Source organism: Leopardus geoffroyi, chromosome B2, assembly GCF_018350155.1.
Source record: "Leopardus geoffroyi isolate Oge1 chromosome B2, O.geoffroyi_Oge1_pat1.0, whole genome shotgun sequence".
Classification (NCBI taxonomy): domain Eukaryota; kingdom Metazoa; phylum Chordata; class Mammalia; order Carnivora; family Felidae; genus Leopardus; species Leopardus geoffroyi.
Window position 1 is genome coordinate 140,063,834 of NC_059332.1, and position 17,959 is coordinate 140,081,792.

The 17,959-nt window shown below is 43.9% G+C and overlaps 1 protein-coding gene across 1 annotated transcript in view; it reads right to left on the minus strand.

The window, feature by feature from the left end:
* Positions 1–17,959, minus strand: part of NOX3 (NADPH oxidase 3) — a 63,192-nt gene that overhangs the window by 15,928 nt on the left and 29,305 nt on the right. The window contains exons 10-11 of the mRNA XM_045500121.1: positions 13,025–13,184; positions 360–506 (exon numbers count right to left, since the gene is read on the minus strand). Coding sequence (XP_045356077.1) covers positions 360–506; positions 13,025–13,184 — 307 coding nt within the window. The remainder of the gene's footprint in view (positions 1–359; positions 507–13,024; positions 13,185–17,959) is intronic.

Genomic DNA, 17,959 nt, shown 5'->3' on the forward strand with positions numbered 1-17,959 from the left:
GACAATACAGTTAACCAATAATACGCGCTTTGATGTCCCTGAAATGACAAATGCAACTTTTGGTGACATAATTTTTCTTGGATTTCCACGCTTGGGATTATCTTCCATTAACTAACCTCTTTTCTAATCTGCTTGTCTATTCTTCAGCAAGTTAACTGTAGATTTTTCCATTGCTATGATTTGAATAACTCTTCTAATCTGGTTTTATTTTATCCTTCTTTCCTTTTTAAGAACAGACAAATAAGTCTTTCATGCCACCAGATAACCATACAGCTCATTATTGACATTGTTTCTCTTCCCTTTGCTCTATTTTTAAATGATGTATGTAATATTGATCATTTTAAGAGTCTTATCAATACCTGATTTTCATCCCAGTTGGTAAGAAATATATGATAACTCAGAAAGTGAGCTTTCCCTCGCTCACTCATGAGTGTTTCCAGCGAGAGTAAGAGATCAGCAAACCATTCAAAAGCCCTTGGATCCCGGCAAATCCAGTAGAAATACACCTGTCAAGAGAGAAGACAAGAGAGTGGATCTGTCCCGCTTTTCATAATGTGCTGATAATCACAGGCTGCTTTATCTCCATTAAATTATTTGAGCTCAAATGGGCACTTCTGCAAAATGACATGCTTCTCTCTGCCAGGGAACAGTCACACTGTGATTTCTTTTGAAAAAATTCACATTGTGTTTGAAAAAGTCCAGAGTGAATTCAGAGTCAGGAGTCTGTGGGCTGTTGCCAGTTTCACTGGATGAGGACCAATTCACATTCCTGGCTGTGCTTCTTTTCAGTGAGGTTAATAATCATAACTAGCTGTGCCTTTCACGGCCCCCCAAGGGGAATAAACCGTTAGACCAACCCCCTTCATCTTTACTCATGACCTAAGCTCGGGATTTGAACTCTCTTCTCCAGAGACCCCAAAGGCTTGTGCGCTAATCCACTTCCGCATCGTGACCTCCGGAGGGGGGAGATTATGGTAATTGCAGAAGGAAGCCACACGGGCCAGAAGTTTCCCCTCAGCCAGACATATCAGTGTCCAAGAAAGCTAGTGGGTGGTGGTAATAGTTTGTGTGTCAACTACTATAATGAAATTATGTCTAGGAACATTTTTTTTTTTTAACTCTCTGTGTTTAGCAAACGGCATGTGGCAAGAAGTATTATGGGTTTGCTGAAATAAAGGCTTAGTTTTTGTGCTTTGAGTTTTAGATAATTGTGCCTGGAAGAAACCACAGGAGAAAGATCGGCTAATTCTCCTGATTTTTCTCACAGCCCTGTTCCTTGTTACTCATTACTGTTTTCCTGCACCCCCCACCAAAGAGACATCTCTGTTACTTAACGAGATCTACCAGGGGGCTGGCCTTGACCTCCATCAGCAAACATCTCCTCTGATAGGTGGTGTTCCCTGACTCCTCTCTCCACCAGCCAGCCTGCAAGCTCACAAACATGATGAAATTATAGATGAGATTTAATGAACAGATCAAGTTCACGAGGAAACAAAAAAGATCACAGAATGTATTTCAAGGCTAAACATCTTGCCCATGTTCCCCAGGTTTGTTCAGGAATTTCTAATATGAAGTCAGTAAGAGCAAAAAAGCTAGAGGATAACACCTTTTCTCTTAAGAATTAGAGCCCAGGGGCGCCTGGGTGGCTCAGTTGGTTAAGCGGCCGACTTCAGCTCAGGTCATGATCTCGTGGTCCGTGAGTTTGAGCCCTGTGTCGGGCTCTGTGCTGACAGCTCAGAGCCTGGAGCCTGTTTCAGATTCTGTGTCTCCCTCTCTCTGACCCTCCCCCATTCATGCTCTGTCTCTCTCTGTCTCAAAAATAAATAAACGTTAAAAAAAAAAAAGAATTAGAGCCCAATATTTGTCAGACGGTACCACTACAGCTCCGATAATAATCTCTAAGTGCGGTACCCCCCCGACGGAGTGCCTGTTTCTTTGCAGTTGTAAATCTGAGCCATGGTTCCTTCTGGTGAGTGCCCCATGACCACCCCCCCCCCCCGCCACCGCCCCCAACACACAAGTACAGCGATTGTGTTCATTCACTCACTTGTTGACTCAACAAATGTGTCCTACATCTCTACGTCGAGACTCTTCTCGGCTCTGGCACTTTAAGAGCAAACAAAAGAGCAAAAATTTGCCATTCTCCTAGAGTTTGCGTTTAGATGCAGAAGAAGACGATAAAGCACAACACGGAATACATCAGAGGGTGATAAGTACTATGGAGAAACACAAGGTGGGCTGGAAAGGGCTGCGATACTACGTCAGATGGTCAAGGGAAGGGGACATTTGAGCAAAGACATAAAGGAGGCAGGGGAATCACGGTACTGATGGAGGGAGCAAGGAGTGGGACCTCTGGGGAAGAGCCAGGGGGCTGGTGTGGCTGGAGTTGTGAAGGAGGGGAGGCAGTAAGAGATGAGGTCTGAGGGGGAGGCCGGGAAGCACAGATATGGGGCTTGGGGCCACCTTGACTTTGCGCGAGAGGGGAAAGCACTGGGGAGTGTCTAGCAGGTCTGAGGACGGATCATGAAGCACGGGAGGCTGATTTGACATCCTGGGTTGGTGATGAATACTGCTATCCTCTTTCTTTTCACTTTGTGTAGTGCCTAATCTGAATTATTCTTTGAGGGGCAGTCGGGTGGCTCAGTCGGTTAAGGGTCCGCCTTTTGATTTTGGCTCAGGTCATAGTCTCACGAACCTGAGATTGAGCCCTGCGTTGGGCTCTGGGCTGACAGTGTGAAGTCTCCTTGGGATTCTCTCTCTCTCTCTCTCTCTCCCTCTGTCCCCGCCCCTCCCACACTTAGGAGCGCTCATTCTCAAAATAAATAAATAAACCTAGAAAAAGTAAATTATTCTTTGAAAACCTTAGCCTTCCTCTTTCCTTGCTTTGGTCGTGGCGGAACAGAAAACCTATTGATTGAATTTAATACCATTCTTGCTTACGCACCTCCCCTTGCTTCCTGCTCTCAGTAGGTTGTTTTGCCCAGGACCATTCATGGTGGCATTCAGGTTAAAACAAACATCATTGATTTATTTTCTATTATTTCCACTCCTTAAGGAACGTGCTTAGCATGCATTCATGTAGGAAAAATACCCTGTTTACTTTTTTGAAAACCTGTCAATTTCAAATCCAGTCTCAATCATCCTTACTTGAAAAATGCCCACATCTTAGCTTCCTGCACACTCTGACCCTCATCCTTTCAAATAGAAATCATGCCTGTTCTTGCTTTCTTGTGGCTTAGCAGTGTGTCAGCGTTCTTAGGGCTTGCCGGGCCTTTTATACTTTTTACTTCCTTCTAATGGCTTTGTGTGTTTTTCCCTCTGTAATTGACTTACAGGTGACACAGGGCAGCTTTGGTGCAAGAGGCAATGAAGGAAAGCTGAATAGGCTCAGAAGTGCTTCAGGCAGAAAAAGAAGAAAAGAGACTTTGAACGGAGAAAGAGGCTATTTACTTTGACTCTCTTTCATCCTTCTAACGGTGAGGGATACTCACTGTGAAGGGACAGGATAGTTCGACTTCTGCATTTCGTCCAGTAGAAAGGACCTGGTCGCTGGTAGAACAAATATCCCAAACTACAGGCTACACCTCTGTGATCTTTCCCACACTCACCCCTCCTCAGTCTCCAAAAAAAAAAAAAAAAAAACCACCCCAAATCAGTTACCTGTCTAAAGCGCGGTTTCCAGAACTCTGTAGCTGGTATCGGGGCCCCAAATACTTAAGGCGACTTTAAAAAGTTTTGTTAAGTAGAAAGTCATCCTCAGGAGAGAGCTGCAAGTTCAGGACTTTCACAGTGACAAAGTTATTGCTTTTACAGGACTCGTCCCACACATTTCTAGAGGTATAATGCATTCGCAGACGTTTCGCGAGGCCACTCCGGCAGCCCACAATGGGTTTAGAGCACTCTGTGTGCACGTGGCCTGTCACAAGCCTTCATGTCACATCATTCCTGGAACGAACCACCGTCCCGGACTCAGCCACCCCCACCTCGGAGGGCCTGGGTCTGAGCGACACACAGAGCTGTATTCTCTTTTGAGCGCACCCACGCTCTCTGAAACTGGGCTCCTCTTCGAATTCTGCAGAATTGCATTGGACCAGGTCAAGGTACTCTGGGGTCAGAAGGAAATGGATCTGCGCCGCTTTTGGAGAAGCAATCTCAGAAAAAGAAATAAGAAAAGCTACCCATCGACTTTCCCAGGGGGGTCCACTGGTGCCCCCCCCCCCCCGTGAGAGGATCCTCTCTCACAGCCTGGAGAGTCATCTCTGAACACAGGCAGAGGATACCTCCACAGGTACAACCTCTATTTCTTCAGACCCCACATCGATTCCCCGAGGATGGAACGGGGCCAACAATTTTTTATTTATTTCCTCTTCAAAGAAGGAGATTGTACCTGAGGACAGAGTTTGATGATGTGGTGAGGCAGAGTAGTTGGACACTGTAAGCCCGTGAGTCCTCTAACCTGTTCTACACTCCTGGCTTCACCATCCCCATGGTGGGTAACTGGGGGCAGGTCATTTACTGTGAGCCTGGATGACCAAGTACATAAAATGGCAGAAAGCCCACCACCCTCTAGAACAACAACCTACGGGATTATGGTGAGGGTGAGAGTGCCTGTGGTCATGGAAGCACAGTGTCTAACATGTGCATTAAGTGCTCAGACCTGTCAGTTGCGACCCCTGTTCTCTTCTCTGCTGTTTGGAGGAGCTTCCAGAATGCACACCACATGTCTATATTAGAGAGAGCAAAGGGAATCATCGGCTTTACTTGTGGGGTCTGTGTTCCCATGGGTCACTTGTGAATTATAGAGGCAGTGATCACTGAGAAGAGGTGAAACTACGCTTTATCTCCAGTGCCAGTTTGTGAATATCAGCAATGATTGTAGGATGTGGTCCAAAAAGAGGAACCCCTTCACTGGCCAAGTGCATTCCAGGCTCTGCGTGTGCAAAGCCCACAGGAGGCATTTTACGGAGTGCCAGCGTTGACCTTGACCTTGACCAAGGCCTCCACCCAGGAGAAGGCCAGTGGGTTACACTGTGACATTGCCTCCTTCCGGACAGCGCCCTCTGTTCCCCACTGTTATGAACTGGATGTTTGTGTTGTCTCCAAAAGTATAGGTTGAAACCCAATGTGATGGTATTTGGAGGTGGGGCCTTTGAGAGGAGGTTAGATTTCGGTGAGGTCATGAGAATGGGACCTCCAATGATGGGACTGGTGTCCTTCTGAGAAGAGGAAGAGACCAGAGCTCTCTCTGTCTCTGTCATGTGAGGACACAGCCAGAAGGTGGCCATCTGTAAGCCAAAGAGGCCTCCTCAGACCCCAATCATGTGGGCTTCCTGATCTTAGACTTCCAGCCTCAAGAACTGTGAAAAAAATAAACATCTGCTGTTTAAGCCACCCAGTCTATGGTATTTCTGTTATAGCAGCCTGAACTATATGCTATATGCTCAGATACCCATGTGGTACAAAATACAGGACCGTTGGGGCGCCTGGGTGGCTCCGTCGGTTGAGCGTCCGACTTCCGCTCAGGTCATGATCTCACGGTCCGTGAGTTCGAGCCCCGCGTCGGGCTCTGTGTTGACAGCTCAGAGCCCGGAGCCTGCTTCACATTCTGTGTCTCCCTCTCTCTCTGCTCCTTCCCCATTCATGCTCTGTCTCTCTCTGAATCAAAAATAAATAAACATTAAAAAAATAAAAACAAAAACAAAAACAAAATACAGGACCATCAGAAACTCTAAACAACTAGGGTGACAGAGACTTGCCACTGAGGGAATCAGTACCATTTTCCAAAAAGAGAGTTTTTCTCTCCAAAAAGATAAAGACTGTGGCTGATTAGAAAACATAAATAAATGTTAGTTATCCTCAAAAAGTGGTAGCTATTATTGTCCCGGCTTTTATTTTGTTATTGTTGTTGTTGTCGTGAAGGTCCTCTGGATGAATATAATCGCAAACAAATTTTGAAGCAATATTTGTTCTTATTGAGAAACTTCCTTAATGTGGCTTCCATGTTCTGTTTTAAGGAAATATAATTACAGAATAATTTTTCTGATTAACCATTATATGACGGAGGCCAGTCTTTGTCAACCATTTTTAGTCTCCAAGACTTTTTCTTTGAAAGATCTTTAACGTTAATTATCTCATGGCTATGCTACTGCTTTGCCCCATGAGTGAGGACTCTCCTTGTTTGTGCCTCCATTTGTTCCCGTTATAGTTCATATGACTTGTTGGACAGCCAAAACGTTCATTAATAATAAGATCATTATATAAATTGTGAGCTATCCATACTTTGGGATGCTCCGAAGGCACTAAATAAAATGATAGTCAAATATCGGACAAAGGGCTAGTATCCAAAATCTATAAAGAGCTCACCAAACTCCACACCCGAAAAACAAATAACCCAGTGAAGAAATGGGCAGAAAACATGAATAGACACTTCTCTAAAGAAGACATCCGGATGGCCAACAGGCACATGAAAAGATGCTCAACGTCACTCCTCATCAGGGAAATACAAATCAAAACCACACTCAGATATCACCTCATGCCAGTCAGAGTGGCCAAAATGAACAAATCAGAAGACTATAGATGCTGGCGAGGATGTGGAGAAACGGGAACCCTCTTGCACTGTTGGTGGGAATGCAAATTGGCGCAGTCACTCTGGAAAACAGTGTGGAGGTTCCTCAGAAAATTAAAAATAGACCTACCCTATGACCCAGCAATAGCACTGCTAGGAATTTGCCCAAGGGATACAGGAGTACTGATGCATAGGGGCACTTGTACTCCAATGTTTATAGCAGCACTCTCAACAATAGTCAAATTATGGAAAGAGCCTAAATGTCCATCAACTGATGAATGGATAAAGAAATTGTGGTTTATATACACAATGGAATACTACGTGGCAATGAGAAAGAATGAAATATGGCCCTTTGTAGCAACGTGGACGGAACTGGAGAGTGTGATGCTAAGTGAAATAAGCCATACAGAGAAAGACAGATACCATATGGTTTCACTCTTATGTGGATCCTGAGAAACTTAACAGAAACCCATGGGGGAGGGGAAGGAAAAAAAAAAAAGAGGTTAGAGTGGAAGAGAGCCAAAGCGTAAGAGACTCTTAAAAACTGAGAACAAACTGAGGGTTGATGGCGGGTGGGAGGGCAGGGAGGGTGGGTGATGGGTATTGAGGAGGGCACATTTTGGGATGAGCACTGGGTGTTGTATGGAAACCAATTTGACAATAAACTTCAGATATTGAAAAAAAAATGATAGTCAATTACTAGGTATTGACGCTGAAGGCACGCTGAGCCATGTTATATAAAGGGAAAAAACAACAAAACAAAGTGCACATCTCTCTGTCTCTCCCTACCCACATCTCTGTTTACGTACGAATAAAATAACACCGTGATATGCACACGGGTGGGTGTGCGTGCGCAGATGCATGGAGAAGCAAGGGAATGAGACACACCCCCATGTTTAATGGTGAACCCCTTAGAGAACAAAGTGGTGGTGGTGGTTACTTTGGGGAGGAAGGCCAATGGAGGGAGATTTTTGACTATTTTATTTGAATATTTTACAAGGACATTATACTCTCGTATGGCTTGTGTGGTTAATAAACCGCAATATCAAAACTATTAATACTAGTCACTATCCCACAGGGCAAGGGTGAGTCCTGATAGGGGACTGAAGTCTTTTGAGGCTGTCTAGGGAACGATGGGGGGGGGGGCACGGGTGTTTTCTGGAGAGGTAAACGTGGCCTCGTGTGTCCCAGTTCAATTTATTACAGCACTGTGAGTGGTTAGCAGAGGTGATCAATTCCAGGAGTGGCCAGAGCTCCAGTGTGAGGAAAAGGGAAAGCAAATAATTTCTCAAACTAAACAGATTAAATTAAGTGCATTTTTCATTCATTAGAAAAGAGAGCAGGCCCTCCTTTGTTTTATTAATATATTTAAGTAGAGTATGGATTTTTGCCTTTCTTGGCCGCCTTGCCTTGTTCCCACTGGCCCATGCTGTCTTTTTATTTGAATTATCTGTTTATTATATTAGGTTAAGAACCCAAGGCCATCTTGCATGGGACACACTATAAATACCCATTATCATGGTTATGTATTATTGAGGCGATGAAGGAAGACAATTTATGAAGAAATGAGATTATCTCAGTTTTTTGGTAATCTATCTTATTATAGTCTGAATTACATATGCAGTTAAGAAAATGAACCAAATCTTCCAGTTGGCCGTTCTCTCAGCCCTGTCTACACGGCCGTGACATTAGGGGAACTAAAATGTATAAGCCAATATATTGATGCCCGCAATCCCCCCTTCCCCATTTGTACACACCTATTTCATTCATCATTTTGACAGTTTGCACAAGCAAACTGTCCTAATTTTTTTCAAAAGCTGTCTTCACAAATCGAGTGCGATGTGGAATTAATCATCCCGTTAGGCAGGCGTTGGAGGACATTCATTGCCAGGGGGTATTTACACGCCCGGCACTCAGCTTCCTTCAAGTTGTATCAGGGACTCCTCAACCACCCACACCTCCTCCCCTCATCCCGAAGGTGTGTCCTGGGCGCATCTGCCTTCCACCAAGTGAAGTTTGACTCCTACTCCTGTTTTGAGAACACCTCTTTTCACATATTACAGCCTTTCCCCATTTCCTTCCCCCCTGGCAAGCCATCATTCTCCTTGCTGTTACTTTGCCTTCTTGGGAAATTTCCTCCCAACCACTTCTCCCCCTCCTCCCCACCATCTTTAAAAATAAAAGATAGTTAGAAAATTTAAAACCCCGGCTTCAAATAGAAAACGCTACACACGATCCTAAAGAAGCAGCAGGCGTCCTATTGGCTATTCTCCTGCATTTAACTTAGAAGTGTTCTAGAATAATGTGGCAGAGGAGAAGGTGAAGAGATAACAGTTCGCAATGGTTAACAACCAACAAAACTTTCGGTTTTGTTATTATTGTAGACTTGCAAAGTCAGGGTTGTATGTAAAAATGTATGCCTTTATGCCAACCAGTCTTTTATACAGGGAGGAGGAAATCACATCTCATTGCAGTTAACCATCTAGGCTTAAAATTCCAGCTCAGAACCCCTAGGCTGCATTTTCCCCTTTCCTTACTACAGAAGAGAACAATCTGAAAACTCTAGTCCAGATCTATAATTGTGAGGACGCTTGTTAGATAAATATGTACTGCTGTGCTCCCCTGCACTTAAAAATTATATAGATGCTGACAGTTTCATGGAAAGGGTATTTATATTTCAAAAACATGTAGGCGGCCCTGACAAATATTAGTTACATAAGCCTAATGATAGTTGTACTCAAACAAGCACAGAGTGGCTTTAAAACAGAAAAACTTCTTTAAACTTCTTCTGCTACATGTAGACTCTAACAAGGTGGATCTTAAGCATAATTTGCAGCCTAAACTTTCAATAGCATGAAATCTCACCTCTTGCATAAAAGAGCCTTGATGTGGAAATTGGAAACACACGGTCCGATCCTGATTCAGCGGTTAACCAGCTGGGGGACTTCAGACAAATCATTTCCTCATTTCCAGTCTAAGTACAGACTCTGACCTTTCATGGTCATATGCAAAACTGGGAAGTTAAGACCTCTCAAGTTATTTTGTGATTCTATGCTTTTCGCTTTCTTCTGCCATATACCATTATTCTGACCTTTATTTTTGGTGGACTATTGCCCCAATATTGCCCCCAGTTTCTGTAAGTTATAAAAACATCTTTTTTTATTTCCAATCCTTTGGCTTCTGTTTTTTTTTTGTTTGTTTGTTTTGTTTTTTTTGGGGGGGGGTTTTTTGGATGGAGATCAATGTCCCTGTTTTATAGCTTTGTGGTAACTGCTTAACCCTCCCGCTGAAACAGCCTTGAGAAACCCCAAACACAGAGCCCAGAAATAACAATGAAATAGTGAAGGAGGAGGTGGTGTCAGGATTTTGTGGGTTCTTCTAAAAATTTTTCCTATTTGTAGTAAAATAATTGAAACATATTATTTGAATTATAACATTACTGAACAGATAGCTTTTTCGGTTAAATAAACATGACTTAATCTTCGTAAACTAGGATTTTATCAAAAATGGCATAGAAGCCATTTGTTCATTCGTTTTGGCATGGAGACATTTATTCACTAGGTGATTTATTAAAAAATTATAGCATGTGTGTGTGTGTGTGTGTGTGTGTGTGTGTGTGTGTATCTCATTATGCATATCCAAAGAAGCCGCACTCAAGGAGCTCAGAATCAGTTAGGGGAAATGAGATCCGTTGTGAACATGACATAAAAGCATAAGGCTAATGAATGCTGAGAGAAGGGTGGGGTGCTCTAAGTCTGGTGTGAGGAAAGTGAGAGGCATGTCACGTCTGTATCCAAGGGCCTGGCACGTAGTAGGTGCTGAATAGTTATTCACTGAGCGAATAAGTCAACGAAAGTCAGGCCCACCATCACCATCTTCATGTGAAATATAACATGATTTTTAGTGTTGGGAAAACCATGAAGGAAGAAGCTGCCTGTATGGATGAGTTTTACTTGGGAGACAGCAAGAGGAAAGAGAAAGCTTAGGGGATTGAGAAATCCTCATAAACCATAACAAAGCATTGTCGTGAGGCCCAGATAAATAGAACAGTAGCTGTTTTACTGGTTTTGTACCATAGACTGAATGTCTGCGTCCCCCCAAAATTCATATTTTGAAACCTAATCCCCAAAAGCGATAATATGGGGAAGTTGGGTATTTTGGAGGTGATGTGTTTATCCAGGAGGAACCCTCAGGAGTAAGACCAGTGCCCTTATGAAAAGGACTCCAGACTTCTAGACTTCTGTGTCTATTTTTTTTTCCTCATTGAGTCGAGAACTGTGAGACAACAAATCGGACTCTCGCTGATGAAAAAAGAAGAAAGGACTACAAAAAGCTCCCTCACCCCCTTCTGCCAGGGAAGCTATAGGCTAGAAGACTGCCATCTGTAAACCAGAAAGCAGGCTCTCATCAGACACCGCGTCAGCCAGTCCGTTGACCTTGAACTTCCCAGCAGCCGGAACTGTGAGAAATACGTTTCTGTTGGTATCGTGGGATAGGAGCCCCAACAGACTAAGACACTTTGTTGGAACTTACTGTGGCAGAGAGGAGAGGCGATGGGCTTTAGCAAAAGAAGAGTCTGGATTCGGACTCTCCTTCTACTATTTCCCAGCTCTCTGTGCTTTGGGTTCCTCAGGACTAAACTGAGGATGTCACTTATCTGAAAGAGCAATTATGACAATTTGATAATACAAGCTATCGTTCCTATTAGCTTTGTGATCAGCTTCGATTTTTCTCATCTGTAAATGGGAATAAAAATGATAAGTTCCTTAAAAAGATGATGTGAGATAGTATGTGTAAAACGCCTAACTTCCCATCTGCCAGGTAGTCAAGGCTTGATGGGTCTAAGCTATTAGTAGTAGAAGTGGTAATCGAGCCACATCTTTGGCAGTGATAATGAACTTTTATATCATTCTGTACACATTTACGTTACATTATTCACACATTACATTATTTCTTTGTCTTCTTTGGTATTAAAACTCCCCATGGGATATGGGCCCTTATTTCTCCACTTCGCAGATCAGGAAACCCAGTCAGAGAGGTGACTTGAGTCACTCAAGGTGATGCATTTAGTGAGGGTGGAGTGAGGCTGGGGTGGATTCTCTGGCCAGGAGTCCCACAGTCTGCCTATATCACAATGGTGGCAGTCATATCTACCATATGTTGGTTATGTCATGGAAAGAGCCAGATGGATCTAATCTGAATCCTGATTCTGCCTTTTACTACCCATGTATTTTTAGGGAACACACTTTGGTTTCTCTAACCTTCAGCTTCCTTATCTGGAAAACAAGCTTGGTATTATCTACTTTATAAAGTTGTTGGGAAGGTTATAACCATCAAATGAGAGAGTGTATGTCAAGCACCTGTCATTGGAAACTCACGAAATGATAGCTAATCTTATTCTTATTTCTTAGTTGGGAAAGCCCCAACTTTAGAGCTCTTCTAGTCTCATACTGCCCCAGTGCTTTGAAGAATGTTCTTGCTCAATAAATGCTAGGTGGAGAAGGTTTCCATGGCTAACTAAGCTTGACAAAAGTGGGTGAAGCAAAACCGAATGAGGTTCTTTTGTATAGAACTTATTTAATAGGGCAAGAAATGATGTGAATCTCCTAGAATGAGATTTGTAGTACTTTAAGTTCTTATGACCACAGAGTTCTCTTTTGTGGGCCATATCATAAGACTAATGTTCATATCCAACTATGTTAGACAGACATGCTAATCGAATTAAGTGAGTTCCTTTGACAGGTGGGAAAGTGTAGCCAAAGTGTGAACCCGAGAAGTGACAGAATCAGGACCAGAACCGGGCTCGCCTAATATCCCGAGTCCTCCTGAATCGACACCCCTTGGCGTCAACATGGCTCCCTTTCTCCTGCTGTTCTGGTGTCTACGGCTGGGCCTCGGAGGGTTAAAGTACGGACAGTCTCTGGGCAGGACAAAGGAAGGAAGGTAACCATGGAGGTGTCTAGTCAGAGAACACATCAGACATGACAAAAGAGATTCTGAGCTTGGCGATATCAAGTAAGCAGGCCAGTGAGTTCCAACCGTGGCATTCTTGTTAAGGCTACGAGCGCACGAAAGGAAGATGTTGAATTGCATCCTGCAACCATAGTATCAGGCCAAAGAGACTAAGGGAAAGGCCTCCTGTTAATATCACTAACTGTCGCCCAGTCACAAAGCCATTTGCAGCCTGTCCATATTTTACTGACATGAGCAATTACATGTCCTGTAATGGCAACGAAGCAATAAAATTTATGTCTTGTCATCTTTAACAAGATTAGACATAACCCTTCTCATAAATGTAATACCGAATGGAGATTTTTAAGAACATAAGTATAGTTAAGGATCCTTGAATTTATCCCTCATAGTTAATTAAAATCCTCCCCAGGAATTGGCAGATGATAGATAGAAGGATGTGGAACCTCTTAATCCACGTTAAGTGTGAACTAATGATTTTTTCCATACCTTGCTCAGCTTCAGCTGGGTGTGCGACTCACATTTGTACCATATGGATTTCAGGAGAGAGGCGAAGGGAGTGACCCCTATTCCTGCAGCAACGCACACGCTCACCGGGTAGTGAAACACGTCCGTCAGTGCGGTTCCAAACGGCCCGTCCACCGCCAGCCTGCAATCACAGAATGTGGCCTTGGTGACGTTCAGACGCGACGCTCTCGAAAACAAAGCCACCCTCAAGCACGGCTCTTTGCAAGATGTTTGTAACTGGGTGCAGGGGGGTTGGCTCTGAGCTTGAGAATGTCCTGTCTGGAGAGCCTAGACTTAACCTGAGGAACTGGGGGCCTGGACTCACGGGGGTGGGGGGGGACGAGCAGACAGGCCAGCCCAGGTGCATTCATGGTAGGACAAAGCCTGACTTTTCTGGCTTGAGCCCACTCCTCTTCCACGTGGCCGGCTCTTCTTACAATTTCTAGAAGCTTGTTTTGGCCCTGGTAGAAGAGGCCATCTCTTCTCCTCGCCTCACCTCGCCTCTCCTCTCCCCTCCCCTTCCCTCCCCTTCCCTCCTCTCCTTTCTTCCACCATCAAAGGAATAAAGCAGAAGGTGGTTTAGAAGGCTTATGTGTCCTTTTGCTAACATGCTTCTTCTCTATTTTTACTTATTCAGTCCCACATCTTAGTGCGTTCATATCATTTTCATCTAATAGAAGCCATTCATTTGGAATAAGTATAATTTTGAGATCATTTGTCAGGTATGTGGAACTTCTAAAACTTGTTGTTTCAGATTACATGAGCTCAAAATCTGTGATGATCAGGCCAGGAACGGCACTGACGTTTTGTCTTTGCTTAGCAAGTTCTTCTTGGTAAGGATGAAGCATATTTATTGAATAAATACGATGGTCTTTAACATGGTCCGGAAGAGACTGGCCCCCGGATTCGACTCCATTTCTCAACACCAGTTCTCCACACTGGCTTTTCTTTCCTTCCCCAAAATACACAGTACCCCCCTTCTGCCACAGGACCTTTGCATGTGATAATCCAAGTAATCACTAGGAATCCTCGGTCCCAATTCCTCCCCTCTCCCTGTCTTGGTTCATAGTTACCCTTTCATTAGGTCTTCTCTCAATCATCATATCCCTGGGGGAGCTTCGTGGATCCTTTGCACTAAGGCTAAATCCCCTCTTATATACTTTATAGCCCCATGTACCCCTCCTCTGTAGTCCACATCACGGTTGTAGTTTTACAGTTTTTGGGGTGTGTGCGCGTGATTTGATTTGTGTCTCTCTTGATCACGAGACAACAAGTTCTCCGGAGGGAGGGGCCTGGTCTGTCCTTGCTCACCACTGCGTCCCAACGCCTGGCATGCTCTGTGGCACGGAGATGTTCAGTAACAATTTGTTGAATAAATTGTAAAGGGAATGTTTAAAATATTTCAGTCAGCAGAATGTATTAAATAACCTCAACTATTCCAAAAGCACACATTTACATATGAACAGAGATATGCTAATTAAAAGGCTTCTAAGTTATTCATAACCATTCCCTAAGGGGTGTCTGTAGAAGGCACCCGAGGTTGGCCCATTTGGGCTTACTTTGTGTTCATGAAAGTTCAATTGGGTTTTATTTTTAAATATTCCATATGCCAGACCTCCTAATAATTCAAATTAACTCTCTTCAAGTTAATCTTAATTAATAAGGCTTTATTACATATTGATTTATGGAAATGGAAGAATAAAAATAAAAGGTCATTAACCAGAAAGGGTTAGTATCTCAGCCCACTGTAGATTATTTTATAAATAATTAGATAAGGGGAATTGAGAGAGAAAAAATGAAACTGTCCAAGGATTAAAATGTCTTACCGTTAATTGTTTTTATAATTAGTTGTATTTGGGACTTCTCTGACACTGATTTGAAAAGATAACAATTAAACCCAAAGAAGAATTGTGTCACACAATCCACAGAAATACACAATAGCTAAATTTCCTCATAATCAGAATTGTGCATCTAAGCTGGAAGAGGCAGGAGAAAATAATTAGTCCAACTGCCATGATAATATAGATAATATAGTCATCCTTCCTTCCACCACCCCGACAGCTGATCGCATTCTGCTGTTAACTTGCGGGGGGCGGAGGGGGGCAGTTCAAAGCAATAGACAGTTTTTCGCACGTCTCACCGACCTCTGTCTTCTGACCACACTCCCGAGAAACGCGCACCAGCTCTCTTCCCTTTCTTGTCTCAGATCTTTCAATGGTTGATGGTAGCTATCGTGACGCCCTGATTGTTCTTTTCTGGACCAAAACGTCTCCACTTCTGGAGACCTCTCGCAATCCTGAATCGACTCTCTTTGCCCAAATTCTTGTTCATCGAGTTCACCCAGCTACTTCCTCTTCGATCTGGATCCAGAGTTTAAGGATGCCGCTTGGAAAACGATGAGCCTTTCCGGCATCCACACCGTGCGGTTCCTTGTTGCTCTGGTCCGCGGCACACCCACCCGCCTCATCGACCTCCACCCTCGACTCTCTGAACCCATGGCCTTTGCTCATAGACACGTTCTCCCTGTGGTCATTGCTGTCATGGGCATCTCTGCGGTCGGTGACCTTTCAGAGTTTGCTAATAATAATAGCCAGCCTTTTTTTTTTTTTTTTTTTTTTACTATGCATCATGTTAAGGGCTTTTAAAGGACTGTCACCTTTAAACCTAAACAAACTCTTAGGTACTATGATTATCATCTTTATTTTACAGATGGGGAAACTGAGGCACACAGTGACATGTACTCTCTAAGAGCACATGACAAACTGGGCTTTGAACCCAGGCTGTCAGAACTGAAATCCTTGGCTCTAGGAAGCAGGTTAGTCACTGAAATCTCTAGCATCAACTCTGAGAAATTCCTCCGTTTTACCTCAGAAGGCAAAGTGCTTTAAAATAGCTCCCATTCTCTTCCCTTTTCCTGGGCACAGAATAAAGAAGTTTCCCAGCTCTCTGTCTAGGTTTGCTTCTTGCCTGGGCCTCACAGATTCCTCGGGCTGGTTTAAATCCTTTCTGGGGATGCCTGGGTTGCTCAATCGGTTAAGCGTCTGACTTTGGCTCAGGTCATGATCTCACGGTTTGTGTGTTCGAGCCCCACATCAGGCTCTGTGCTGACAGCTCAGAGCCTGGAGCCTGCTTCAGATCCTGTGTCTCCCTCTTTCTCTGCTTCTCCCCCGCTCATGCTCTGCCTCTCTCTCTCCCAAAAATAAATAAAAATTAAAAAAATTTTTTTAAATGTAATGATCCAGTCATGATCTCACAGTTCATGGGTTCCAGCCCCAAGTGGGGCTCCATGCTGACAGTGCAGAGCCTGCTTGGGATCCTCTCTCTTTACCTCTCTCTCTCTATCAGTTCCCCACTTTCATTCTCAGTCTCTCTCTCTCTCTCTCTCTCCCTCTCTCTCAAAATAAATAAATAAACAAACTTAGAAAAATCCTTTCTGGGTCCAAAGCAGTGAAAAATTATACTTCTCCCTCCCATGTGTTTGATTCAATTCAAAGACAAAATAACGTTAATAGATAAAATCGAACAAGGAAATCCAGTAAAATTCTGATTCTTCATGTATTGAAGTTAGACAAATATGCCTACACGTGTATAGAGGCAGAGATCAGTGAGTTTAACAAATGAAGGGAAATTGCTCTGTTTCCAACAACTCGTTTTTATTCCTTCAATAAATATTCATTGAGTACCAACTAAGAGTTAGGGCCTATTCTAGGCACTGAACGCAACAAAATGAGCCAAATGGATAATGTCCCTTTTCTTATGGAACTTCCATTCTAGCGTGGGAAGATACCTGGTAAACAGATAAACGAGCAGATATTTCGTGTGTCAGGTGGTGATAAGTACCATGCAGAAGAATGAAGCAGGGCACAGGACAAAGTGGTTATTGAGCTTCAGTTGGGGGTCATGGTCTCAGACGGGGCAGGAAGGAAACACCTCACTAGGAGGCATTTGAACAAATGCCTGGGGGAAGTAAGGGAGCAGCCAAGCAGAGATCTGGGGAAGAGTGCTCCAGATGGAGGGGATAGAAGTGGTAAAGGTGATCAGAAGAGAAAAACAAGAAGGAAGCCTGGAAGAACGGCTGAGTGCAAGGTGGTGGTGGTGGGGGGGGCGGGGGAGGCAGGAGGTGGGGCAGAGAAGCCCAGGGAGACCTGGGGGGGGGTGGGGGAGAGGACATATCATGTTGGGCCTTGAGCTGACGATGCACTCCACAGATAGAAGGCATATTGACTACCGAGAAACATGACTGAGTTCTTGTTGGGGTATTGGCTGAAATGCCAGCTGGTGGACGAAAGGGAAGGTTGGTTGATAGACCAGGCAACTGTATACACTGACAGCAGAGACCAGGCTAGAGACAGGATGAAAGCACTGATCTGGGCAACGCCAAAAGGAGGGCAGGGATGTTCTGTGTGTCTAGTTTTACTCCCGATTTTAGGCCTTTGCACTGCATTCTGAATCTTAGAATTCTGCTACATTGCTTCCTTTCCATGATTAAAAAAGAGAAGGTCTTAAATGGAGTAGTAGTTAGGTACTGTCAGCTGATTTGTCTCCAGAGATGATGCTTATACAGTCAAACCTTGGATGGCGAGTAACTCGTTGGGTGAGTGTTCCACAAGACATGCAAACATTTCTAGTTTGATAAACTAGTGATGTCTTGCAGTATGAGCAGTATGTGACGCTGCATGTCACATGATCGCATGTCACATGATCACATGATCACAACTGAGCTAATAGGTCTTGTGTGTCTCTCTCTCTTTCTTCACAACGATTTTGGGTGATCGTCTCCCATGCTAAGGTGCTCGGTCTCAGGCTGTGGTGTTTGGCAGAAATCCTTGATGTTTCAGAACATTGGACAGTGCCCACAACCGGCACTAGGGTATTTTTTGTCACTTCAGAGTCCCTATGGACAGTCCTTTGCTTTTC